At 39.3% G+C, this 23,410-nt stretch overlaps 1 protein-coding gene and 1 long non-coding RNA gene across 2 annotated transcripts; both read right to left on the bottom strand.

Annotated features, from left to right (window-relative positions):
- Window positions 1-2,566: 2,566 nt before the first annotated feature.
- On the bottom strand, window positions 2,567-4,690 carry LOC124257112 (dentin sialophosphoprotein-like). The gene has a single exon (XM_046691102.1). The coding sequence runs from the start codon at window positions 4,688-4,690 to the stop codon at window positions 2,567-2,569; it is 2,124 nt and encodes a 707-aa protein (XP_046547058.1).
- A 1,503-nt stretch (window positions 4,691-6,193) lies between these two features.
- On the bottom strand, window positions 6,194-23,189 carry LOC124257165. Its single transcript, XR_006893195.1, has 3 exons — window positions 22,852-23,189; window positions 8,008-8,012; window positions 6,194-6,205 (listed from the first exon to the last, which is right to left on the bottom strand). It is a non-coding gene; the product is annotated as an uncharacterized LOC124257165 (long non-coding RNA).
- Window positions 23,190-23,410: the final 221 nt, after the last annotated feature.

Here is a 23,410-nt window from a genome sequence, read left to right on the forward strand (position 1 = left end):
TAGTCTCTGCTAAATATCTGATGACACCTCATTACATTTTATTCAAATTCCCATATCCAATTCCAGACATTGTAAATCTAACCTGCAAAAGGATTAGACATGGTTTTGCATCACTTCCAGCAATTATTTCTTTTTCCGGTATCAAACCTGTTCTTATAAGGCATGACAGTGAAACACTTATCAGGCTATATCACACCCCTACTTTTTTGTAACAGTCTAACTCCAGTGGTCATGGCTATAATGATAGCATATAACAAGAGAATTGAAAAAGTATAACCAGTCTACGTGAAGTGGTTGACAGAAGGAGCAATGATTCAAACATATATTACCCATCAAAAGTTAGACTCACTTAAAGCACTCACTATATGTTATGATATATATGTGGTTGCATCGAAGATTGATTTCTCCACTAACTTGGGGGAACCAACTGCAAACCTTAAGCAGATGAATTGCATGAGGATCATGCATTAAATTGCTGAAAAGCATGTGCAAATATCGTGCATGTGAACATTTGCGTTTTGGTGTAAAGTTTTGTTAAGAATTTGCCAATTTTCACTGAGTTTCATCATTTATTGAACTCATAACAATAATCTTTTCAATGTTACAAATTTGTTTCAGTTCATGTGTAAACAGTACCTTTAAACAGTATGGAATATTTTGCAAAATCTAGTTTAGAACAGCTGACTGAAGTAAGTGGCTACATTTACACTAGTGAGTCTAAACTTTTGATGGGTGGTATATGTATAACACAAACAAGCTTGGTTGGTTTGTTTGTTGTTAAACGCTGCACTGAGCAATATTCCAGCTATACGGAGGCGGTCTGTAAATAATTCAGTCTGGACCTGACAACCCAGTGATCAACAGCATGAACATCGATCTACGCAATTTGGACACGATGGCATGTGTCAAGCAGGTCAGCAAGCCTGATCCTCCGATCCTGTTAGTTGCCTCTTATGACAAGCATGGATTACTGAAGATCAATTCTAACCTGGATCTTCACGGGTGACAAGCAAGCACTTCTTGGATCTTACAAGAAGTATTGGCTACTTGGTCTACTGTTCCCAAGATTCACTGTAGCAGCAAGGACAAAACTAAAGAATTTAAGTCTGTAATAATGGTTTTAAACATGATAGAAAAAGTGATCAACATCTAACCCCCAGAAACCTTTATCATCATTTAAGTTAGCAAATGTTTCACTTTTCAATCAGACACACTGAAATGCACAAAGAGCCAATTCTTTATTTGATTCCCACACAGGAAGTATTGTCTGAGGCTTAGAGAAAAGCAAGGGTGGTAACACTCATCAATATTATCTGTTAACTGTTTGTACTCATAATATTCTCAAGAAGATAACGCAGAGTTCATCGTGATAAGATGTATCACTTTTCTTTATCCAGACATGCTTTGCAATTTGTCTATCTACATATCTGCAACACTTTAACTCATAGAGCACCTGCAGTCTCTTTATTAAGCGTATGGCCATGGGAAAGTACTCCATAGGAAAGTTATTTGCTGACAAAGGAAAATACCAGCACTGAGGCTGAAAATTAGACACATGTCAAGTCAAACTACTTCAACACTGAAGGATGGCTTTATTGAAGTTGGAATATAGAGATGTTAATTTCCTATTGATAACAACTTTTTATGACTTTTATAGAGTATATTAGGTCCAAAGGCTACTTTTTGACAGCTTTGACTGAACTTGTTCATGTTGATTTACATACATGCAGATAACATGTTTGTTATATAGAGCGAATATTGTGGACACTTTTAATACTGCAATAATTGCAACATTATCATAGTCGTATTGGGACAGGTAAAAATAAACAGTATCATTCTTATTATAAAGATGCCTGGGCATTGTTCAACATAACCAAATCTCCATCCGTAAATCCACCAATTCCTACGTTTAGTAAATGTTGAGGTGAGGTGAGATGAAATTGGGTTTTATGTCGTGCTTGAGAATATTTCGCTCATATGACGACATGCATGCATATGTGTATGTGCGGCTGCTTGTACTAGCCCAGACTTAATCTGGTTTAATAGTGCTAGCCCACTGAGATACTATGCTGCAGTGAAGCATGAATACCCCACTCAGACACATGATACTGACTCCGAGCCAACCAGTCCTTGTTGTACCCATTAATGCCGTATTTTAACGTCTTTTGGTATGACGTGGTCGGGGATCGAACCCGCGACACCACGGAGGCGGTCAGTAAATGTTGACGTGATGTTAGTGACTATTATTCATACTTGGCTACTTTCTATTTATACACTGTATTACGTCTAGTCTGGACCAGACATAACCAAATCTCCATACGTAAATCCACCAATTTCCTGTGTTAAGCAGCAGGTACCCCCGATCTGTTTCTGATCATGCTGATGTAATATTTTTCATAATATTTTAAAAAATATATTTGTATGGATCTTATATACTATCTGGCCTCATAATTCCATGGTGTTCAGTGAAACAAAAATAATATCAACAATAACAATAATAAATGTAATGCCTCTGAAGATGTTCAGATTCCATGCTCACAGAGCTGCAAATAAACATAAACAAATACTATGACAGTAAGATAAACTCACCATCTCTGGCTGCCAGACCCGCTTCAGGTACATGTTCATATATTCCATAATCCGATCCGCTATCCGATATATCACCATCGTTGTCCCCAACCTCGAGGTACTCATTTTCCTGCCCGTCCTCCATCATACGAGAGGAACGCTTGAGTCGTGACACACCAGCTTTCCATTTTCTCCCAGCGTTACAATTTTTGTTCGTCTCCAAATTATTTACTTGTTCTACGAAATCTGACACCTTCAAACCACTGGCAAATATAGATTCCTCTTTGCGTTTAAAAGAATCTGTTTTTGTGAGCTTAGTTGTCGTAGGTTGGGATGCTATTTCCGAAACACGATGTTTAAGTTCAATATGGTCAACCTCTGAGCCCCTTCGCTCAAAACTTTCCGTAGGAACACCACGTTCAAAATCAAATTTCAACCTCTGAAATCGCTCTGTGCTCATTTTTCGAGATACCATTTTCCTAATATCTGCTCCCGGGCCCGCTACGTCCAGTTTTTCACCTCCAGACATCTTCCTTGGTGGAGGTTTGCTGGCTGATGTTCTGGTTGCCGTGGTTGATGTAAGCATGTTCTTTCTCTCTTGGATCATACTGGCAGCAGAGCGTTCACTTGGTTTCGACAAATCCTTCTTTTTTGTGGCATCACTTGTCCTCTTTGTGAAATCACTTGTCCTTTTAGTAATTTCAGGTTTGGCCACAGTGACAGTTTTTGAAGTCTTAGGTTCTTCCTTCTTGGTAACCTTGACATCGACCTGTCTTGACCTCCTTTCAGGTTTGACCTCTGTTGTTGTTTTAACTGAAGGCACCCATGCCTCTATGCTTGATGGAGTTTTCTTATTGGAGTCACCAATCCTCTGAATGGGAATCTCACGCTCGATCTTCGTCTGTGTCTTTGTGTCATGTTTTGACTGAGAGGATGACACAAAGTTACTTAAAACATTCCTAGCATTTTTCTTTTCTAACCAGCTCGGTTGAGAACTGGAGGAGTCTGTTTTAAGTTTGACATCTTGTTTTGAATCTAATATACCACAAACTTTGCCTTTGTTCTTATCAGACCATGGAATAGGAGCATCAACTGATACCTTAGATGGCGATCCCACCCTCCGTTCGGACTGCGTGATTTCCACCGTTCTCGTCCTGCTTGCGAGAGGACCTTTAACTTCAGTAGAATACTTAGAAACAACTGTCCTATCAGCAGAGTCACCAAAACGGGATGTCTTTGACACAAATGTTTTATCCGTACTATCACTGAACCTAGATGTCCCACTTGTTTTGGACACAGCAGTTCTGTCGGTCGTGTCCCGAAACCTAGACCCACCACTCCTTCCTCCACCACTGACTGCACTCAGCTTCGTCTCATTGTTACTGGAATGATGGGCAACTGGAATTTCAACTCGTATACTGCTATCTGCAGTATCCGAACGAGGACTGGGTAAGTATTTTGGTTTTGCCCGACCAATCAGCTTGGGGCTACCGCTACCTGTACTTACTGGACTGGCACAGTCGCTTCGAGATCGTGAACTGTCATCTTTCGACGATGCACTGTCGAAACTTTCCACAGAGGTCACTCTGTCCAGGTTTAACCTAGGAACACTGAATTCTTTAGGCTTATCATTGGCACTAAACGAGAACACACTAGTTTTGGAGGACTGAGGAGACTTGTTGCCAGCCTTTGACAGGTCTGGTGAACTTTGGCTCACAGTTCCAGCAAGCGTTTCACTTTGTCGTGGTGTGTCTTTATAATATCCTGTCCTGTTAGCTCGATATTTGGCTAGAAGATCAGAACTGCTAGATGATGTGTCCTTTGACAAGTTAACATTCCCAGTGCTGCCACCATACTCTCTTTTTAAGTCTGTTTTTGTAGAGGTCAAGGACACAACCTTGATTCCTGAATCATCCTTGTTGCGTGACCTTGGACTTACTCCAGAAGCAGACGTAGAAGTTGTTTTAACCAGTTTGGTCTCTGTTTTAGTTTTAGATGTTTCTTTGTCATCTTTTGAATGATCAAACATCGCCTTAAGATCCTTCACATTGGCCGGTTTTAATGGTGTCCTGATGCTGCGTGTTGTTGTAGTTGTAGTCCGAGACGTCACACCCCTCCCCATCGCTCTCGCGCCCTCCATTTCTGTCGTCTTAAGTTTTACTCCAAATCTACTACCTGGATCCATATGTCGCGAACCTGTACGCAATCGCCATAATCCTCCTTCTGGTCATAACTGCTGAGTAATCAAAATTTATACAAACCAAACGTCACAGAGACATTCCAAAATGTTTATCAACACGACGTGAAAAACAGTCTCGTAACACTGTGAGTCAACATTGGTGGCACCTCGCACCAATCCAACAAATTCCACAAAATCAGCTGATTCAGCAATACTACACACTGTCCCACTATGTAATCATATCACCATGGTTCTGCTCATGCCTCACATCTCTGCGTCAACTTCATCGCAGATCTTCTCTCATGGTCCACATATTCTGAAACAAAGAGAAACAGTTTTAGCAAATACAAAATGCTCCTGATTAAGGAAGTGAGACTTTGACATTTAAACACTCTCTAGTTTTTCAGCAATACAGTACCCTGGCCACATGTTTGTAGTACCTGTGATAGGCCAGATAAATAAAAGATGATAAAATACAACCTTGCACAGCACTTTCCTTATATAGAGAATGATCCCCAAATTTGAAAGCAACACATTCAAATGTGTTCAAGTTATGGGTTGAAGAAACTTTTTAAAGTTCAAAATCCAAAATTGCTATGATTCTTATAATTATAATAATTATAATATCATAACCAAAATGTGAAATTTTGTTATTTTGAGTGACCCTGCTTTGATTTGTTAGCAAGACGGGCAAGAGAGTAAGTCAGGGTTTAAGTTGCTTTTAGCAATATTCCAGCACTATCATGTAGTGTTGGGAATTGGTTAAAATCTCATAATTGATGATTGGTTCATTACCACCAATCAATCATCGAAAATAACTGGTTGGCGTCATTTATGAAATTTGTTAATGCACAAAAAATAAGGAAAAAAACATAGTTATTTTTGGTCTTTTCGGCAAAATTTGACATCTTTAAAGGATGACTAGAATGTAAGGAACATAAACAGACAAAACCAACCTTGTGGAAAATATTGTTGATGTACAAGTGTTCCAGAATTGTTTGTGTTCGATTATGAGAAAACATGATCGATTGCTTGGTCGTTCAGTCACTGTGACCAATCTTCGATTATTTCAATTAATCGGACCACCACTACTATCATGACAGGAGAAACCAGAAAGGGCTCAAAACACTGTACACATGAGGGAATAAATGAAAGCTAAAAACTATCCCACTGCCCAAAATAATCATGAAAACATATGACATAAGCATAAAAACTCTCTGCATGAAGCTACCATGCTGGGGTATATATCATAAGTATGTTTTCATTTATCACTATTTAATTAACCGCATAATAAAAACATTTTGCCTTACAGGCACTCCTCAGGCACATTGTAGCAGTGATGATACATCATCTGCACTGGCAGTCAATTTATTGCTTAATTGGAGCTAACATACAAATGATTAAACACATATGATCCTTCAGCATGTCATCCTACATGCTAAATGGGATCTCAGATGGCTGGGGTCCCCTAGGTCATCCTGACCTCTAAACAAAGATCCTTAGCCATCTGGGTCACCAGGGTTGGATTTACCTAGATCTGGTCAGAGGCTGATATAAACATCATACACACTGTCTACAGCACATCTCAGGAAAAATTCCAAAATGGGAATTACAAATTGCCCAAGGCAGGTTATTATAGTAAATACTATTGATGACATAGTTTTAGTGCGTCTCCTGATGGGACTCAACCTAACAAAAGTACTAGAATAAGCACTTCACTGAGAAAGTGACACCCAAAATATAGCATACCGTAGGTTAAATTTGACCATTTTCTAAATGGCATTGTGTATTCGTGACTTGTATTTCACTGATAACAAGGAAGACTGAAAGTGTTAACCTGCAATACTTAATTTCACAATATTGTATTGAATGCAGTGTTATATACCATTGAATATAGCAACATAGTATGTTTTTGTAAAATTCACAATTTTTCAGAAAACAGTGAAAATTTCCCAATGTGACCACCAAGATCAATAGATTGGAACTCTTGTATCAGTTATAAGTCCTCCAACAGATATATGCTGTCATAAAGCTCAAATATTGCTGAGTGTGGCATTAAACAACAAAGCAAAACAAAGATCTAACAGATATAACCTTATAACTTCAGAACATCTGGAGGGGCGGTGGGGTAGCCTAGTGGTTAAAGCATTGGCTTGTCACGCCAAAGACCCGGGTTCGAATCCCCACATGGGTACAATGTGTGAAGCCTATTTCTGGTGTCCCCGCCGTGATGTTGCTGGAATATTGCTAAAAGCGGCGTAAAACCAAACTCAGTCAGTCAGAACATCTGACCAGAGCTTTCATAGTTCTTCTTAACAGTGGGAAGGTGGGGTAGCCTTTTGAATAAAACGTTCGCTCATCACGTCGAAGATCTGGGTCGATTCCCCACACGGGTACAATATGTGAAGCTCACTTCTGGTGTCCCCCGTTGTGATGTTGCTGGAATATTGCTAAAAGCAGTAAAAACCAGACTCACTTCTTAACAGCAGTCAGCAATATTCCAGCTGTATTACTTACTTTATTGTCTGTAGTGTCATTGGTCAACAGAAAATACAATGAATACACAACGCCATTTACTGAGAAAGTGTAATCCCAAATATAATGTGTTAGCCACAGCAATGTCTACCTGTGTCTGATGTTAACACAGTATCAACCAAGTCCCAATTACAACCCAAACTCCTCACTTTCCTGAGCTGCCATGACAAACACTCTGTAAGAGAGCTATAGAAGTCAAAGTCATACATGATCAGCATAAGGTGTCAAATATTCGGATATTTGTTGAAGAGCGTGACTTCCTGTCTCGTCAGTCATCAACATGTGTGTCCGGACAGCCGGGCCGTGATGATAACGGTACATCTCTGGACTTACCCAGTAACATACACAAACAAGCACCTGCAAGTCACGATGGTAGTATGCATGTATCAGGATTAGGCACATAACAAGTACTTCAGTGACAGTGTTGCAGTTCAATCTGTTATCAATGGACAACAAGACTAATGCTTAGTCTCTGAATATATAGAATTTTGATAATAATAAATAAGCCTATTTAAATTGAAAAGGAGCCCCACTGGGATGGGATATTCTTTCTCTGAACCTGAGGAATTAATGGACAACAAGACAACAAGACTAACGCTTAGTCTCTGAATATATAGAATTTTGATAATAATAAATAAACCCATTTAAATTGAAAAGGAGCCCCACTGGGATGGGATATTCAGAACCTGAGGAATTAATGGACAACAAGACAACAAGACTAACACTTAGTCTCTGAATATATATAATTTTGATAGTAACAAATAAACCCATTTAAACTGAAAAGGAGCCCCAGTGAGTGAGTGAGTGAGTGAGTTCAGTTTAACGTCGCTTTTAGCAATATTCCAGCTATATCATGGCAGGGGACACCAGAAATGGGCTTCACACATTGTACCCAGGTGGGGAACCCAACCCGGGTCTTCGGCGTGATGAGCGAACGCTTTAACCACTAGGCTACCGCACCGCCCCGAGCCCCAGTGAGACTTGCTTCATTTAAGGCTTTAGCATTGCAGGGAAGGCTAGGCAGTAGGGAAAATTGTGGTTTAGGGACTGTGAAACAGACTACAAGACAACCAATGGTTCACCTGAACGATAACAACTCTGACAATTATACAGTCACAAATGTTTTATTTGAGATTACACTTTCTTAGTAAAGTACAAATTTGAGAACATTTATGGGTTTGGCAGGATTTGAACCCAGATTGTAAGCCTCCTAATCACCAGCCCACAAGGTCAGCACAGTAACCGACTCAGCTATCAAGGCTTCAACATTAACGGAAGTCCGACAACTGGCAGTCCTGATTACATACTTTGTGTACTCTTCTGACGAGTGTAATGTGGCATGGCTCCAATGACTAAAAGCCACTGTGTATTTACTTCTATAGTCATTCTTGAGAGAGAGAACTGAAGAAACTAAACACACAGTCCCCATACACAGTGGATACAAGTCATGCTGGAAGTACACATTTAAAATATACACTAATGTATTTGGTAAACAATGAGTCAGTGCATCTATGGATAACCAGCCAAACAAAATGTCTCTATCAAATCTAAGTCTGGAAATGATTTTTGTAAAGATTCTTTCAGTTAACCTTGAAAATGCTAAATTTATGTGTCCAATGTATGAAGCCCAATTCCAGTCTCCCCACCGTGATATTGCTGAAATATTGCTCAAAGCCGTGTGAAACCATTGTCGCCCGCTCGCTAGCTCCCTCACTAAATTTGTTTTTCAACAACTATTATAGCTATGCACTGGTATCATGTATTTAACTGATAACACGTTTTGATAAGTTTTAGGTTACTGTATTGAATGCAATGCAAAAATCAATGAGATTTACGCCGCTTTTAGCAATATTCCAGCAACATCACGGCGGGGAAACCAAATGGGTTTCACACATTGTACCCGTGTGGGGATTCGAACCCGGGTCTTCGGCATGACGAGCCAGTGCATTAACCACTAGGCTACTCCACCGCCCCTCTTTGTGATCAGAGTCTGATTGCCAAAAGATAACAATCCTATTTAGAGCACTGCAAACAAGCAACACATTCCTATATACATGTCTAAGTAGCATGGTCAGAGGAACTGTTATGTGACACATCTCAGCAATCAATCTAGGATCATGGCTATTGCAATTTTTCTAAGCACGCTTTTGACTTGTGTACTTGTAACTGAGCATTCTAACGTCTTAATAGCCATGTATTGAGCAACAAAAATACATCTTCAGGATAACACAATAAACCATGGCTTTGCAAATATATTTTGAAACTAATTATAACTTTGAACAAATTATTTTAAATTCACTGAAACAAATGAATGCAATAAATAAAGTATCTAACTTAATTTAAAGAAACTTGAAATGACCAGCAGAGCTACAGATAACTTTTTGGGTAATTGAGTTATGTACTCGCTTGTGTTCATCTCAATTGGCTATCCTAATTTTCCTTTGAGTAACCAAATAAATTGTACTCACCTCACTCAAACTCAATAGGGTATTTTGCCGTTTGCCATTAATTTTAAAATATATAATAAAGTTAAAAAATGTTTGTTATTTATATTTGATCTGTGATATGAGAAACGATAAGAAAGACTGCAAGTTGTCAAGTTCATGTCCTGAAAGAGAACCTCTCAGTATACCTCAATTATTTTATCTATCAAGATTTGACATTTGCGTGTGTACGCATGTAAGATCACTTTTATTGAGTATTTACCAAAATTCAAGCGTATTTGTACGCAATAGACTTAATAGGATTTGAGTTTTCACATAAATATTTGCTTAATTTACGCAGATACGCAGCTTATCTGTACCTCTGGACCAGTTAGCTGTATCTTCCACTAAACAGCTGTAATAAGAAGCAAACTGACAACCACCTATTTCCGTTTCTCCCCGAGATATCCTGGCCTCCCTGCGTGACGCAGGAAGTGAAACATACTGACACAGCTTACCACGCTAAGAGTCACTGTGTGACCATCGGCTGTCTCAACAGCTCATACGGTCATTGCCATAAGTGTGTCTTTTTTCATAAGCTTGTAAAGTAACAAAAATAACTTCAATTTCAACGAACAATGTACACGTAAGTGGCCTCATCCTCTTGCTATCAAGATTTCATTTGGCCCCTAATAACACCAAAGAACAGAAAAACACCATCATGTGTTTGATTGCAATATGCATGTACATCTTTGTCTCTTGGGTAGGGGGCGTTGGGGTAGCCTAGTGGTTAAAGCGTTCGCTCGTCACGCCGAAGATCCAGTGATTGACATCATGAGCATGGCCCCACCCCTTTGAGTAAGATGACAACAATGACCAATCCTCCAGTCTATTTGGTAATTATGTACCTCATGCAGCAATCACATCCTTGGGACCAAACCAAACTTTACACATTGTTGGAATCAAACCTAGACCAACCCAGCTTGGCAGATTGCAGACTGCCTACCATCGACTCTTATGACTGACAAACTCCCACCTCTTACGAGTCTGAAACCTGGGAAAACATGTCCACAGCACAGGCATCATGTACCTCAAGCAGCATTCACATCCTTGGGATCAAACCCAGACCAACAATGTTGGCAGATCGCCTACTGCCTACCATCGAGTCTTATGACGGACACACTCCCACCTCTTCACAGACTGAAACCTGACAGAAAACGTCCATAGCACAGGCTACAACAATGGCCTTGAACCTTTTTCTTTTATTGATCCAAGTTCCATCCAGACTCCGAAAACATGGCCATCAATTTGAGCTACTTCACAAATGCTGATGATACAGACCATTGTAGAAGGTATGGCTTCACAACTGTGGTGATATCTCTCAAATCCTGAACATCCATTGTTTTCAAATATAACCATAAATAACTATGACTATGAAAATAAATCAGTATATAGAAAATCAAACCAAATCATGAAGGCTATCAAACCATATCATCAAAGACATTGTATTCCTTATTTATTTCTTCCTAAATGATAAAAAAAGTAGTAGTAGTAGTAGTAGTAGTAGTAGTAGTAGTATTAGTAGGTGAGTGAGTGAGTGAGTGAGTGAGTGAGTGAGTGAGTGAGTGAGTAAGTGAGTATGGTTTTATGCCGCTTTTAGCAATATTCCAGCAATCCACGGCGGGGGACACCAGAAATGGGCTTCACACATTGTACCCATGTGGGGAATCGAACCTGGGTCTTCGTCGTGACGACCAGCGAATGCTTTAACCACTAGGCTACCCCACCGCCCCAGTAGTAGTAGTAGTAGTAGTAGATGATTCAGCATCATCGTTATCATCATCATCATCATCCATCTTATTGCACAAAGAGAATTTCACATGTATTACCCTAGTGATTGGAACAGTGTGTAACTTCATTTTCAACTTCCTGAGGAATATACAACCTGGTCATGAGCAGCCAATGAGTGTGTGTGTGAGAGTTGGATTTTATGCTGCTTTTAGCAATATGTGAGGGACACCAGAAATGGGCTTCACACATATGGTGAATCGAACCCGGGTTTTCGGGGTGACATGTGAAGCTTTAACCACTAAGCTACCCCACCGCCCCGAGCAGCCAATGAGGTGCCAGTATGTTAACGGTCATCATCTGATGAAACTGGTACCCATTCACTGCTTACTTACAATGCTTATTGTCCTAGATAGACAAGATAAACTCAGCTGGAACGCATATTGTCATAATCAATGATACAGCCAATAAACCTGTAAACCAACATGATAATCCGGATGTTGTTCCTTAAACAGTAGTCAGTTTTCACCAATCTTTTCACAATATAAACTGTCCCTGTAATCAGTCTGGAAGGCCTCTTGAAAATGTGGAGTTCTTTTTCACATCTGTTTTTTCAACATACTTGGGCAAAGTCATTGATGTGCTGAATACATTACTAACAACATGCACTGGTGTCACCAATCCATGAGCGCACTTTTGATTTTCAGCTGCTGTTGGTGATGTTGCTCACCATGAAGTAGTAAGTGAGTGAGTAAGTTGGGTTTTACACTGCTTTCAGCAATATTCCAGCAATAACACGGGGCACCAGAAATGGGTTTCACACAATGTGCCGACATGCGGAATCGAACCAGGTCTAAAGTGTGACAGGAGAATGCCTTAACCACTAGGCTACTCCACCGCCCCTCATAGTAAACACAGTCATGAATAACATAACTGTTCATGTCTCTTGAGGTGACTTGGTACTTCCTTGATAGGGCATAATTATTCTTTTTAAACGTTTTAATTGCATTTCAGCACATTTATAGAAACTGACCCTAAACAACAGGTCACCCTGAATGATAATCCAAAATCGAGTTTCCGGAACTGGGCGTTCGTTAAGTGTAAGTGCCTCACTCACAAAAAAAATAATGATTCACTTATCCGGAACATCAGTTCAGGCAATGGAAGTGTCAGCCACAAACATCATACAATGTCTGCATTACGATGCTGCACAGTTCTGATCTCATCATATTTGGATAGCAGGAAGTAAAATATTCTTAGTCCTGTGACTGGAGGACTGTTACTTCACAGTGAGTGAGTGAGTGAGTTTAGTTTTACGCCGCACTCAGCAATATTCCAGCTATATGGCGGCAGTCAGTAAATAATCGAGTCTGGACCAGACAATCCAGTGATCAACAGCATAAGCATTGGGACATGTGTCAACCAAGTCAGCGAGCCTGACCACCCGATCCTGTTAGTCACCTCTTACAATGGGTTACTGAAGATCAATATTCTAAACCGGACCTTCACGGGTCTGTTATTTCACAGTCAGCCATATTTAAGTTCTAGGGGAGGGAAGGAGGGAGTCGGGTTTTATGCCGATTTTAGCAATATTCCAGCGACATCAAGAAATGGGCTTCACACAAGGTACCCATATGGGAATTGATCCTGGGTCTTCGCCATGATGAGTGAACACTGTAACCACTGGGCTAAGTTGCATCAGTATCACTGCCTGTTATGTCAACACAATTCAAACCCAGTGACTGCCCAGTCAATATACACACCAGTGTGCCGTTGCACAAAGCAACCTTATCGTTAAGATAATGATATATCTATGTTAAGGTATGGGAGTTGCGGTAACCTCTGCGTTAAGATAGTCACACCTTTGTTAAGGTATGGGAGTTTGCGGTGACCTTAGCGTTAAGATAGACATACCTTTGTTAAGGTATGGGAGTTCCAGTAACCTTAGCATTAAGTTAGACACACCTTTGTTAAGGTATGGGAGTTTGCAGTAACCTTAACGTTAAGATAGTCATACCCTTGTTAAGGTATGGGAGTTTGCGGTAACCTCTGCGTTAAGATAGTCACACCTTTGTTAAGGTATGGGAGTTTGCGCTAACCTCTGCGTTAAGATAGTCATACCTTTGTTAAGGTATGGGAGTTTGCGCTAACCTCTGCGTTAAGATAGTCATACCTTTGTTAAGGTATGGGAGTTTGCAGTAACCTTAAGATCACTTTGTACAACAACACCAAGAGCACATCATAACACAGTATACCAGAAAACACATGGCAGTGCTACAATGTTAACATTTACAAAAGTGTCTTGGCATAAACCTAGTGCTTGAACTTTGAAATCTTGGGCCCTACATTCAACCACTACAGCAGAAAACCTAAAGACTTCCCTTGAATCGTAACACTTCATTGTAACAACTGATCGCAAGTTGATAAGCTCTTATGACAAATATTTGCACCAACCTTACCATGTCTACTCTGACCTAGAATTCCCATTGGCATCTGTAATTAGCATGGCCTGATATAGCCATAGGGGGTGTTTTGTCGATAATCTCTGTATATACTTATCTTATCAAGCTGGAACAACTGTGACTAAAGCCTTGTCAAACAGACACACAATACATGGTAATTGCTCTATGGTCCAGTAACCCCTAGGAAATCAGGATGGACTACCACATAATGTTGTATCTACTATCTCAATAGGTCCTCTGTATTCCATAGGACAGGAGGGTGGTGGGAGGTGTGGGGGGGTGGAGAAGTGGGATGGATGTGAAGAGTGTGGGGTGGGGAAAGGTGTTCGTGGGATGGGATGGAGGTGTGGGGTGGGGTGTGGGGAGAGGTGAGGGTGGAGGTGTGGGATGTGGGGTGGGGAGAGGTTTGGAGGTATGGGGTGGGGTGGGTGAAGGTGTGGGGGGAATGGGATGGAGGTGTAGGAGAAGGGGAGGTATGGGATGGAGGTGTTGGGGAGGCATTAAATGGGATGGAGGTGTGGGATGGAGCTGTGGGGTGTGGGGTGGAAGTGTGGTTTGAGTACGATGTGTGAAACCAATTTCAAGATTGCATGCCCTTCATATTTCCACATAATACCAAAAAGCGGTGCAAACCCAACCCACTCACTCACCCTAATGAAGAGATGCTGAATTGGGAATGTGCTGACCTTGCTACATAAATCAGTACATGTAATAGAACATACGCCAGTCAGCAATATCTTCTATACCTACAATATAACACTGCTCCACAAAGCAAATACACAATGAATACTTTGATGAAATAAATTTCACCATGGACTTCATAAACTGACATTTGTCAAACCTTAAACTGAGTTGTTTTCCCGGAACAGATAGCCAGCTCCATGCTGTAAGCACTTACTCCCTCTCAGCCGCAACGGCCACCTGATCTCAGTGTACCACAGACTGCTGCTATTCAAAACAAGTACAAAGACTGTCTATATCCAACAGCCCAAACGGATACACTGTGCAGAGTTACATCACTTTGGTGTGCCAGGATCCTGGGTTCAAATTCCAGAATCCCCCTGATTATTATGATTCCTGGTTTGTTAGCATCCTGCATGCGGACATGGATCCCACATGATGAACATCAAAGTGGCGCCACCTGGGCTTTCATCTCGCATTGGTTTGGTTTGGTTGGTGTTTAACACTGCACTCAGCAATATTCCAGCTATGTGGCAGCGGTCTGTAAATAATCAAGTCTGGATCAGACAATCCAGTGATCAACACCATGAGCATCAATATACGTAATTGGGATACGATGACATGTGTCCACCAAGTCAGCGAGCCTGAAAACCTGATCCTGTTAGTCGCCTCTTACGACAAGCATGGGTTGCTGAAGACCAATTCTAACCCAGATTTTCACGGGTTCATCTCGCATTAAGCCAACATGCTGTAACATACCTGAAACAATGTCCAAAGCACTACAAGTATGATGGTACCATGGTATCCTACCATGTGGTTTCAATCCTAAAACCCTTGGCAAGAAGTGTCAAAGTGACACAAGGATCCACTGTAACCATGACAACACACAGCCTGTTTTCTATAACATGTTGAAATGTTAATCTCAAATTTTCAAATGAAATTGAATTTCATGACAGGGCATCCTCCTGATGACTAAATTGCATGATCTACCACAGCAAGGCATAAAAAACGTCACAACAGCATCCAATCAACTCATTTATCAGTCGTCTTTAACATGATTTTACCAACTCTTTACACTGATTTATACTCACATGTCAAAACACGCACACTTCTCAAAGGATGACAAAAAACTGCATCAGATGCTGTTCTGATTAATCTCTTATCATCAAATTCCACTTGTGACCAATAGTCAATCACTGGATAGTCTTGGCAAGACTTGTTTATCTATCCACAACCATCACTTAACTAAAAAATTGCTAAGTGCAGCATTAAATACGAAAAACATAAACAAAACACATTTTCCCGAACCAGATATGTTAAACAATGGCCTACTCTTGGCCAGTTTCAACCTTTAGAATGTTAAGTAAGTTGAGGTTTTCTTGAAATACCTGACTGCAGAATAAATAAAGGTGTTACTTAACACCAACCTGGAATCTGATGCGCCGAGATCGCAAACACGCAACCCACTGAGTCGGAGCACCTGCATAAACTACAAGCCCATTAACCCTGAACGCGAGTCCAAGGAAAACTCACATCTAGATGTGCAGGACAGTTACTTAGAGAACATTAAAGACACAGAGAAAACATTGTAAAATATTTTGAATATGTCAAAAAATGAACAAATATTCTTTGCTCTTTACCACAAGATGGACATTTGAATATCAATGACAGTAGTTATTCAAATTTCATTCTAAATGTAGCACAAAATCTTATGATATATAGACAACATACGACTGATGTATTATGTATCATATCAGAGATGTATCATGTATCATAAGACCTTGTATCATGTATCATACCATAAGGCCATGTATCATGTATCATCATAAGGCCTTGTATCATGTATCATATCATAAGGCCTTGTATATCATATCATAAGGCATTGTATCGTGCATCGTATCATAAGGCCTTTTATCAGGGATATATCATGTATCATACCATAAGGCTTTGTATCATGTATCATATCATAAGGCATGTATCATACCATAAGGCCTTGTATCATGTATATCATAAGGCCTTGTATCATGTATCATATCATAAGGCCTTGTATCATTACAAACTGGACCCTGTTACAAAGTCTAAGCTGTACACAACACTAAGAAGGACATCTCTTGTCATAATCAGTACCATATCGCATGAAAAATGTGATTTATATCTATTTCAGTACAAACATATTGTTCTAGCCTGATACTTATCAGTATAAATATATCATATCGCAATGAAAACAAACTTAAGTCTGTTTTGACTTAAGTTAGAGTTTTACTCAAATTTGAGAAAATCCATTTCCCAGAATGAACTGAAATCGACATTCAACTCAAATATAGTAGACAATTTGAGTTTTGTGGATAGATTACTTATTTGGTCTTTTTATTTTAAAAGTGCAGTTGAGTTAAAAATACAGCTGTTTCAAATTGTCAAACTCAGTTTGAAATTTTAGTAAAAACTTAAGTTTGTTTCGAGAAATCGGGACCTAGAGTAGCTGAGTGGTTACCATTGTCCTTCATCAAGATAAAGGGCGATGTTTGTTTCTCATTGTTTGTTTGGGTACCATGTGTGAAGCCCACTTCTGGTGTCCCCACTGGTGATATTGCTGGAATATTGCTAAGAGCGGCATAAAACCTAACTCACTCACTTACAGTTACACACATACCTCTACGTTTCAGCCATGTTTTCTTGTGAATTCAGCTGTGCACAAGTGAAGAAAAGTTTAATTACTTACAGACAGGAAATCCATGCCATAATAACCACCTGTTTCAGACTTTGGAATAAGGTGGATATGAAGTATTCAGCCTTGGTCTACAAAGTGATCTCTGCACTAAACAATCATGACTCCCATGCTTTAACATTCACTGAGGACAGGCATAACTAAACAGTTCCTTTGTGGACCCTCATGACTGCTGTCTAACTGGTTTGATTTTGTCATCTTCAATTGATGAGATACTTGAATGAAAATGTGTAAATCATGAAAAAATAGACTGTATATATTCTGTTTATCAATTAAACAATGATTATGTCTAAGCTGAGTGTGTATATGACAAATACATTTAAAATGCGTGTTCATTCACAGATTTTTTCATTCACAAAAACAAAAACATTTCACAAAGACAAATTCCTAATGAAGAATAGATCGTTGTATACAATTATACTTTCACAGTCAGACAAACTTTTGTTGAACAGCAGCGATGTGAAACATGATGAACACTTCTAATGATTCATTCATCCTCAAGGACAGTAATGTAAACAAATAGCATCACGCTCGTAATGATAAGCAAGATATAATTAGTCATAAGGAAAGTCAACCTTACCCACAATGACGACAGTATTTGATAATCACAAGCAATAGAAAACATGATATTTACAATGGCTATCAGATTGCAAAACAAGATAGAATAAAGAGCTCACATTATTGATGCATCACACCTGCCTAAGACCACGACAGTTCGTGATTCATTCCCAACTGAGCTAACGTTACACCAGACAATACAAATATCTCTGCCATTGTTCGACAGCGTTACGTTTTCTCGTCACGGCTCAGTGACCATGACTTTAAGGATGCACGAATCTATGAGATATATATAGAAATGTCACGCAGTGCCTGATCAAAGTAATGTGGCCATCTGTCAATCCAACAATAGCCAGACGCCTGTAAAACAAGTCCGAATTTGAGTTTTCCCTCATTTTCCGCTCAAGCGATCTTACCTTTCCTCATGCTTAGGGTATCCTAAGCAAGCACAGTGTTTTGTGGTAAATAAGCATTAGTCGTATAATCTGTATACACTGTCAACATCTTGCTGACACTCATGCCCTGGTTGTTTGTAAGGAACAGATGCTAGCAGGATGACAACTAGTTGTAGCACCAACCTGCAAGATGCGGGCTTCTGTTGACTGTCTGCCTAATCAATATGACCTCCCACAGAACACCAAGAGCAAAACAACTTGATATGCCTGTACTTAGCGATACTGTGACCATGGTTGATTGTTTTTCTGCTATGGTATAAGTATCCTATGTTATAAATCTAATATCACATGTGACCCATTTTCATATATAAACCCAATGCTCAGTAATACAAAAACAATGGCTTTTGCAAATACATCAAACAAAATTCTTTTCATTAACTTGGTCACATATCTTATTATCATCATCAAATGAATATAGTCACAAAACATTTCTAAGAATTTCATGAATTTCTGTATCAGGACTGGAATATTGTTTAATGCGTTCATCAATATAATTAATAGGGAATAAGTCACCATGTACAGAATGAGTAGGAACGTAAACCAAATACCACTTTCTACATACAAAAGTGTTCTCTGTCCATTATTTATTTAACTCAGAGGTTGTTTAACTTTGTCAAAGCTCATCAATTAATTTTGGGGTGCTGCACACTGAGTTGGGGGTTGGGCGTGACAATAGCCAAAAAGATAGATAGATCATAAGACAAATATATAAATTCCACCCGAATGACAATAGAAAAATCATTCATTATGGCATACTCACTTCACTAATCTTCCTTCTAATTCACTACTGCATTCCTGGCCACAAGGAAGTTTAATATAAAAAATTATGTACAATACTAATTAAGATGCTGAAACACAAGTTAAACAATAGTAATCAGTGAAGATTAGTGAAAAGATGTCTTCCTAACAACAACTTAAAGATTGAAGTGGGAGGAAAGCTCAAAGTGATACAGTTCTCAAACGCTAACCACGTTGCCAACTGGGTATTTTGGCACAAGTGCAAGTGTCAACAAAGACAGCTAGCCCAGGTATTTTACTTTCTCCTTTGCTGGATACATCTTAAATGCTGGCTACTTTTGATGACAGAGATAACCCACTCCCAAATTCTTGATAACTGAATCAGATTGCCCGCTCATATACCAGAAACAAACACTACAGTAATGGTTAAAAAAAATTGTTAAACTTTTAATCAGGTAATACAGATTTAATATCAAGGATTTATTTTCCAAAATAACCACTTCATCAATTACCTGTCAATGTAGAAGTGAGTGAGTTTGGTTTTACGCCACTTTTAGCAATATTCCAGCAATATCATGTCGGGGGACACAAAAAAATGTGCTTCACACATTGTACCCATGTTGGGAATCGAACCCGGGTCTTCGGCATGATGAGCAAACACTTTAACCACTAGGCTACCCCATGACCCCCAATGTAATAGGAACAGGATAGATACACCTGGACAAGGTCAGGTTGAAATTAAAACAGGCATGATATCCTGAACATAATTAGATACTTTACATAAGTACTTACCAGCCTGTTGCTACTTGACATGTCAAGATGAAATAAATACAGGCACAATGTCCAACAACGTTATTACATAATACTTGTAATTGTTTACCAGCCTCTGGCTACTGGACAGTAGGGCAATACGTTCGGTTATATCACAACAAGCAATTCCAAAGGAACCTTATACCTGCTTGTGGGCGAAGAAGTTTCAAATTCAGGTTGAGTATAAAAATACCTGTCCTGCAAGCAGACACTGACAAAGGCCTCCTGACTGGCTGGGAAAGGTGTAAAGAGATTCTACACCACACACTGAGGCCATGTGCAGGTACTCCTAAGGTAATGTGCTGACACCATAACAGCCTAAAGTCTACCAGAACTGGCCCTGATGTCTGTATATGCTGGGTTCTGTACACAAAAGAATATTTTAGAATTGAAGCTTCTTTCTCAGACTGTTTTGTATTGGACAGAATGTATTGCACAGAACTTATTCCAAATAAGTAGGCCATAAACAAGATCAACATTAACACCATTTTGGATACTGGTACCTTGACAACAAGCTGATCAATGTGCTTCAGCTGAACATGAAAGATATTTAGTTTTATGCTGCTTTAAGCAGTATTCCAGCAATATCAAGCCAGGGGACACCTGAGGTATTTTCAGAACCGCGAGCGCCCGCGCTATTGCCTCCCGTGAGCGCTCGCATCGGCCCTGAACGGACGCGAGCGCTTGGTTACACTAAACCATTCGTGACCAACTCGTGTTATTCCAGGACAAGCCGAATAACTTCTTTTATTATATTTTTAAGGGTGAAATACTGTAAATATTGGTGAAAATAAAAATGGTGTTTTCACTGAGTAGAATATCACTTTTGCCTGGAACTTCGAAATGCGAACTACGAAATCGATGTCTTGATCATTTATAAACAAAAAAATAATATAAAATAAAAATATAATAAATAGAATATTTTGTTAATGTTGTCAAATAACATGAATGTTTTATCTCATGGTTTGACAAAGTTGATGTCTTCACTCGTGGCTGCGCTACTCGTGAACATATCAACTTTGTCAGACCACTCGATGAAATATACATGTTATTTGACTGACTGACTGACTGACTGAGTTTGGTTTTACGCCACTTTTAGCAATATTCCAGCAACATCACGGCAGGGGACACCAGAAATGGGCTTCACACATTGTACCCATGAGGGGATTCAAACCGGGTGTTCGGCGTGACGAGCCAACACTTTAACCATTAGGCTACCCCACAGCCCCTGTTATTTGACAACATTAACAAAATATACTACAAACAAAAAATAAGGGAACACCCTAACATTTGATAGTCATATATAAACTGAAATGTGGTGAGGTCATTTATACTCTAAGGTAAATGCAACTTTTTGTATGCTTAATGGGCACTTTAAACGACATGTTGGAACATTCAGTGAAGCAACTGATTCAATATTCGTTGAGTTTGAGTGAAATGAAACATTGTTAAAAACAGACAGACATGGAAACCATTGTGTCTTAGGTCCCTCAACCAACCAATGAAACCACCTTATTTGCATGGTCAGTAACAGGTCCATGTTATCAGCTGGTCATTGTTGAAAAACAGTCTGTTTTGTCTGTTTGTTGTTTAACCCTGTACACAGCAATATTCCAGCTATATGATGATGGTCTCTAAATAATCAAGTCTGGACCACACAATCCAGTGATCAACAGCATGAGTAGCGATCTATGCAGTTCAGATACGATAACATGTGTCAACCAAGTCAGCATGCCTGACCATCCGATCCTGTAAGTTGCCTCTTACAACAAGAAGGAATTGTTGAAGACCAATTCCAACCCGGATCTTTACTTTGCCACTTGGAGCTACATAATAAACTTATCATTGGTCAAATAACCTTATTATCAGTAAGTTAACACAAGTGTATTGACACTAAAATACACTGCAAATCTGTCAAGTGACAAGAATCAAAAGGGTTTAGCTGAGACTGAAGATATATATAGTAGTATGATCCCCAGGGAGTGGACATCAGAAATAGGCTTCACTCTCTGCCCCTAAATACAGAACTGAACTCAGGCCTTTGGCATAATGAGCATGCACTTCAACCACTAGGCTACCATATTGATAGCCAGCCCTACTGACAACCTCATCTGTACCCTATACAGATTATTAAACCTTTATGTTAAACCCAAACAAAACCCAAATGAAAAATCCTACCTTCAGCGCTGAAGATTCCATGACACACTTCAAAGACATGTCAACAATATATGAACATGGCAACACATTTTCAACATCCATCCATCCACCGAACTGCCGTTCAGATCAACTGAAATTACCAGCACCAAAATGTGCTCGAACCAACGTCCACACACTCTGCTCATTTCAGACAACTTCGCAAAAGACCTTGAATTTTATAACAAAAACTAACTTGGAACTTTCGAGGGGAAAGTTATTATTTTCTTATCTTACTGTCTCGCCAACTAATCACAACTGAGACTGTAGTCTTATTGGGGTTGTTACCGGTACATGCACCACTGCATGATATCGGCTGAGAATGTAATTTTGATAATATGGATAAAGCATATGGAATGTGATAATATGGATAAAGCACATGGAATGCAAGGGGAGATAACTGCACCTGCTGAAACACAGGTGTCGATAGGGAACACTTCAACTGATATGTGTTTTAAATTATTTTGAAATTATAGGCACATTCTTTCGGAGTTGGTAATGATAATCTTCAACTTTGTCTATAAATTTTATCCATAACTACTGGAAAGTGTAAATCTGATTAAAATCTTCCCTCTGGCTGAATTTAATGTGTAAGGAAACTATATATGCACACCTATAAGATCTTAATATTAGAAAATATGCTGATTATGAAAAAAATATAATTAAATCTAACTGGCCTTTTCTAAAATATACTATCAAAGCATCCTTGATTATTAGCGCATTAATATGTTAATACTGTAATAATAATAATACTTTATTGCCCGACAAAGGAATTCCTTTTACAACAGTGAGGCATACAGCATGGTTAAAACAAATTAAGCAAAGGACAACGATCACCTTAAACACACAGATAAACAGGATGAGAAGGATAACCAGTGTATACTGTAAGAGACTAGTAGTCAGTGCATTTAAAATTTTGGCTGGGTCTAACATTCATTTAAAAGTCTAATGCTAACAGGTATAAAAGATGTTTGGGACCTTTTTGTGCGAACTTTAGGTACGAAGAATCTACGTCCAGATGGTAAAAATTTAAAACAAGAATGTAAATCGTGAGACGGGTCGGATAAAATTTTGTTCGCAGATATTAAAAAACGATTCTCATACATATATTAGTGTAAAATATATACACTATCAATTGAATCAACATTTATAAATCTGTTTATACACATGTAGCAGGGCATGGAGTCATCCACAAAAGAACCCGTGAAGGTCCGGGTTAGAAAGAACCTTCAGTAACCCATGCTTGTCGTAAGAGGCGACTAAAGGGATCGGGTGGTCAGGCTCGCTGACTTGGT

The sequence above is a fragment of the Haliotis rubra genome, unplaced genomic scaffold, assembly GCF_003918875.1.
Source record: "Haliotis rubra isolate DU_JTF1 unplaced genomic scaffold, ASM391887v1 Scf65, whole genome shotgun sequence".
Lineage (NCBI taxonomy): Eukaryota > Metazoa > Mollusca > Gastropoda > Lepetellida > Haliotidae > Haliotis > Haliotis rubra.

Bases quoted from the DNA above. Each gene is read 5' to 3' on its own strand.
- LOC124257112 (XM_046691102.1), bottom strand. From the start codon at position 4,690: ATGGGGAGGGGTGTGACGTCTCGGACTACAACTACAACAACACGCAGC.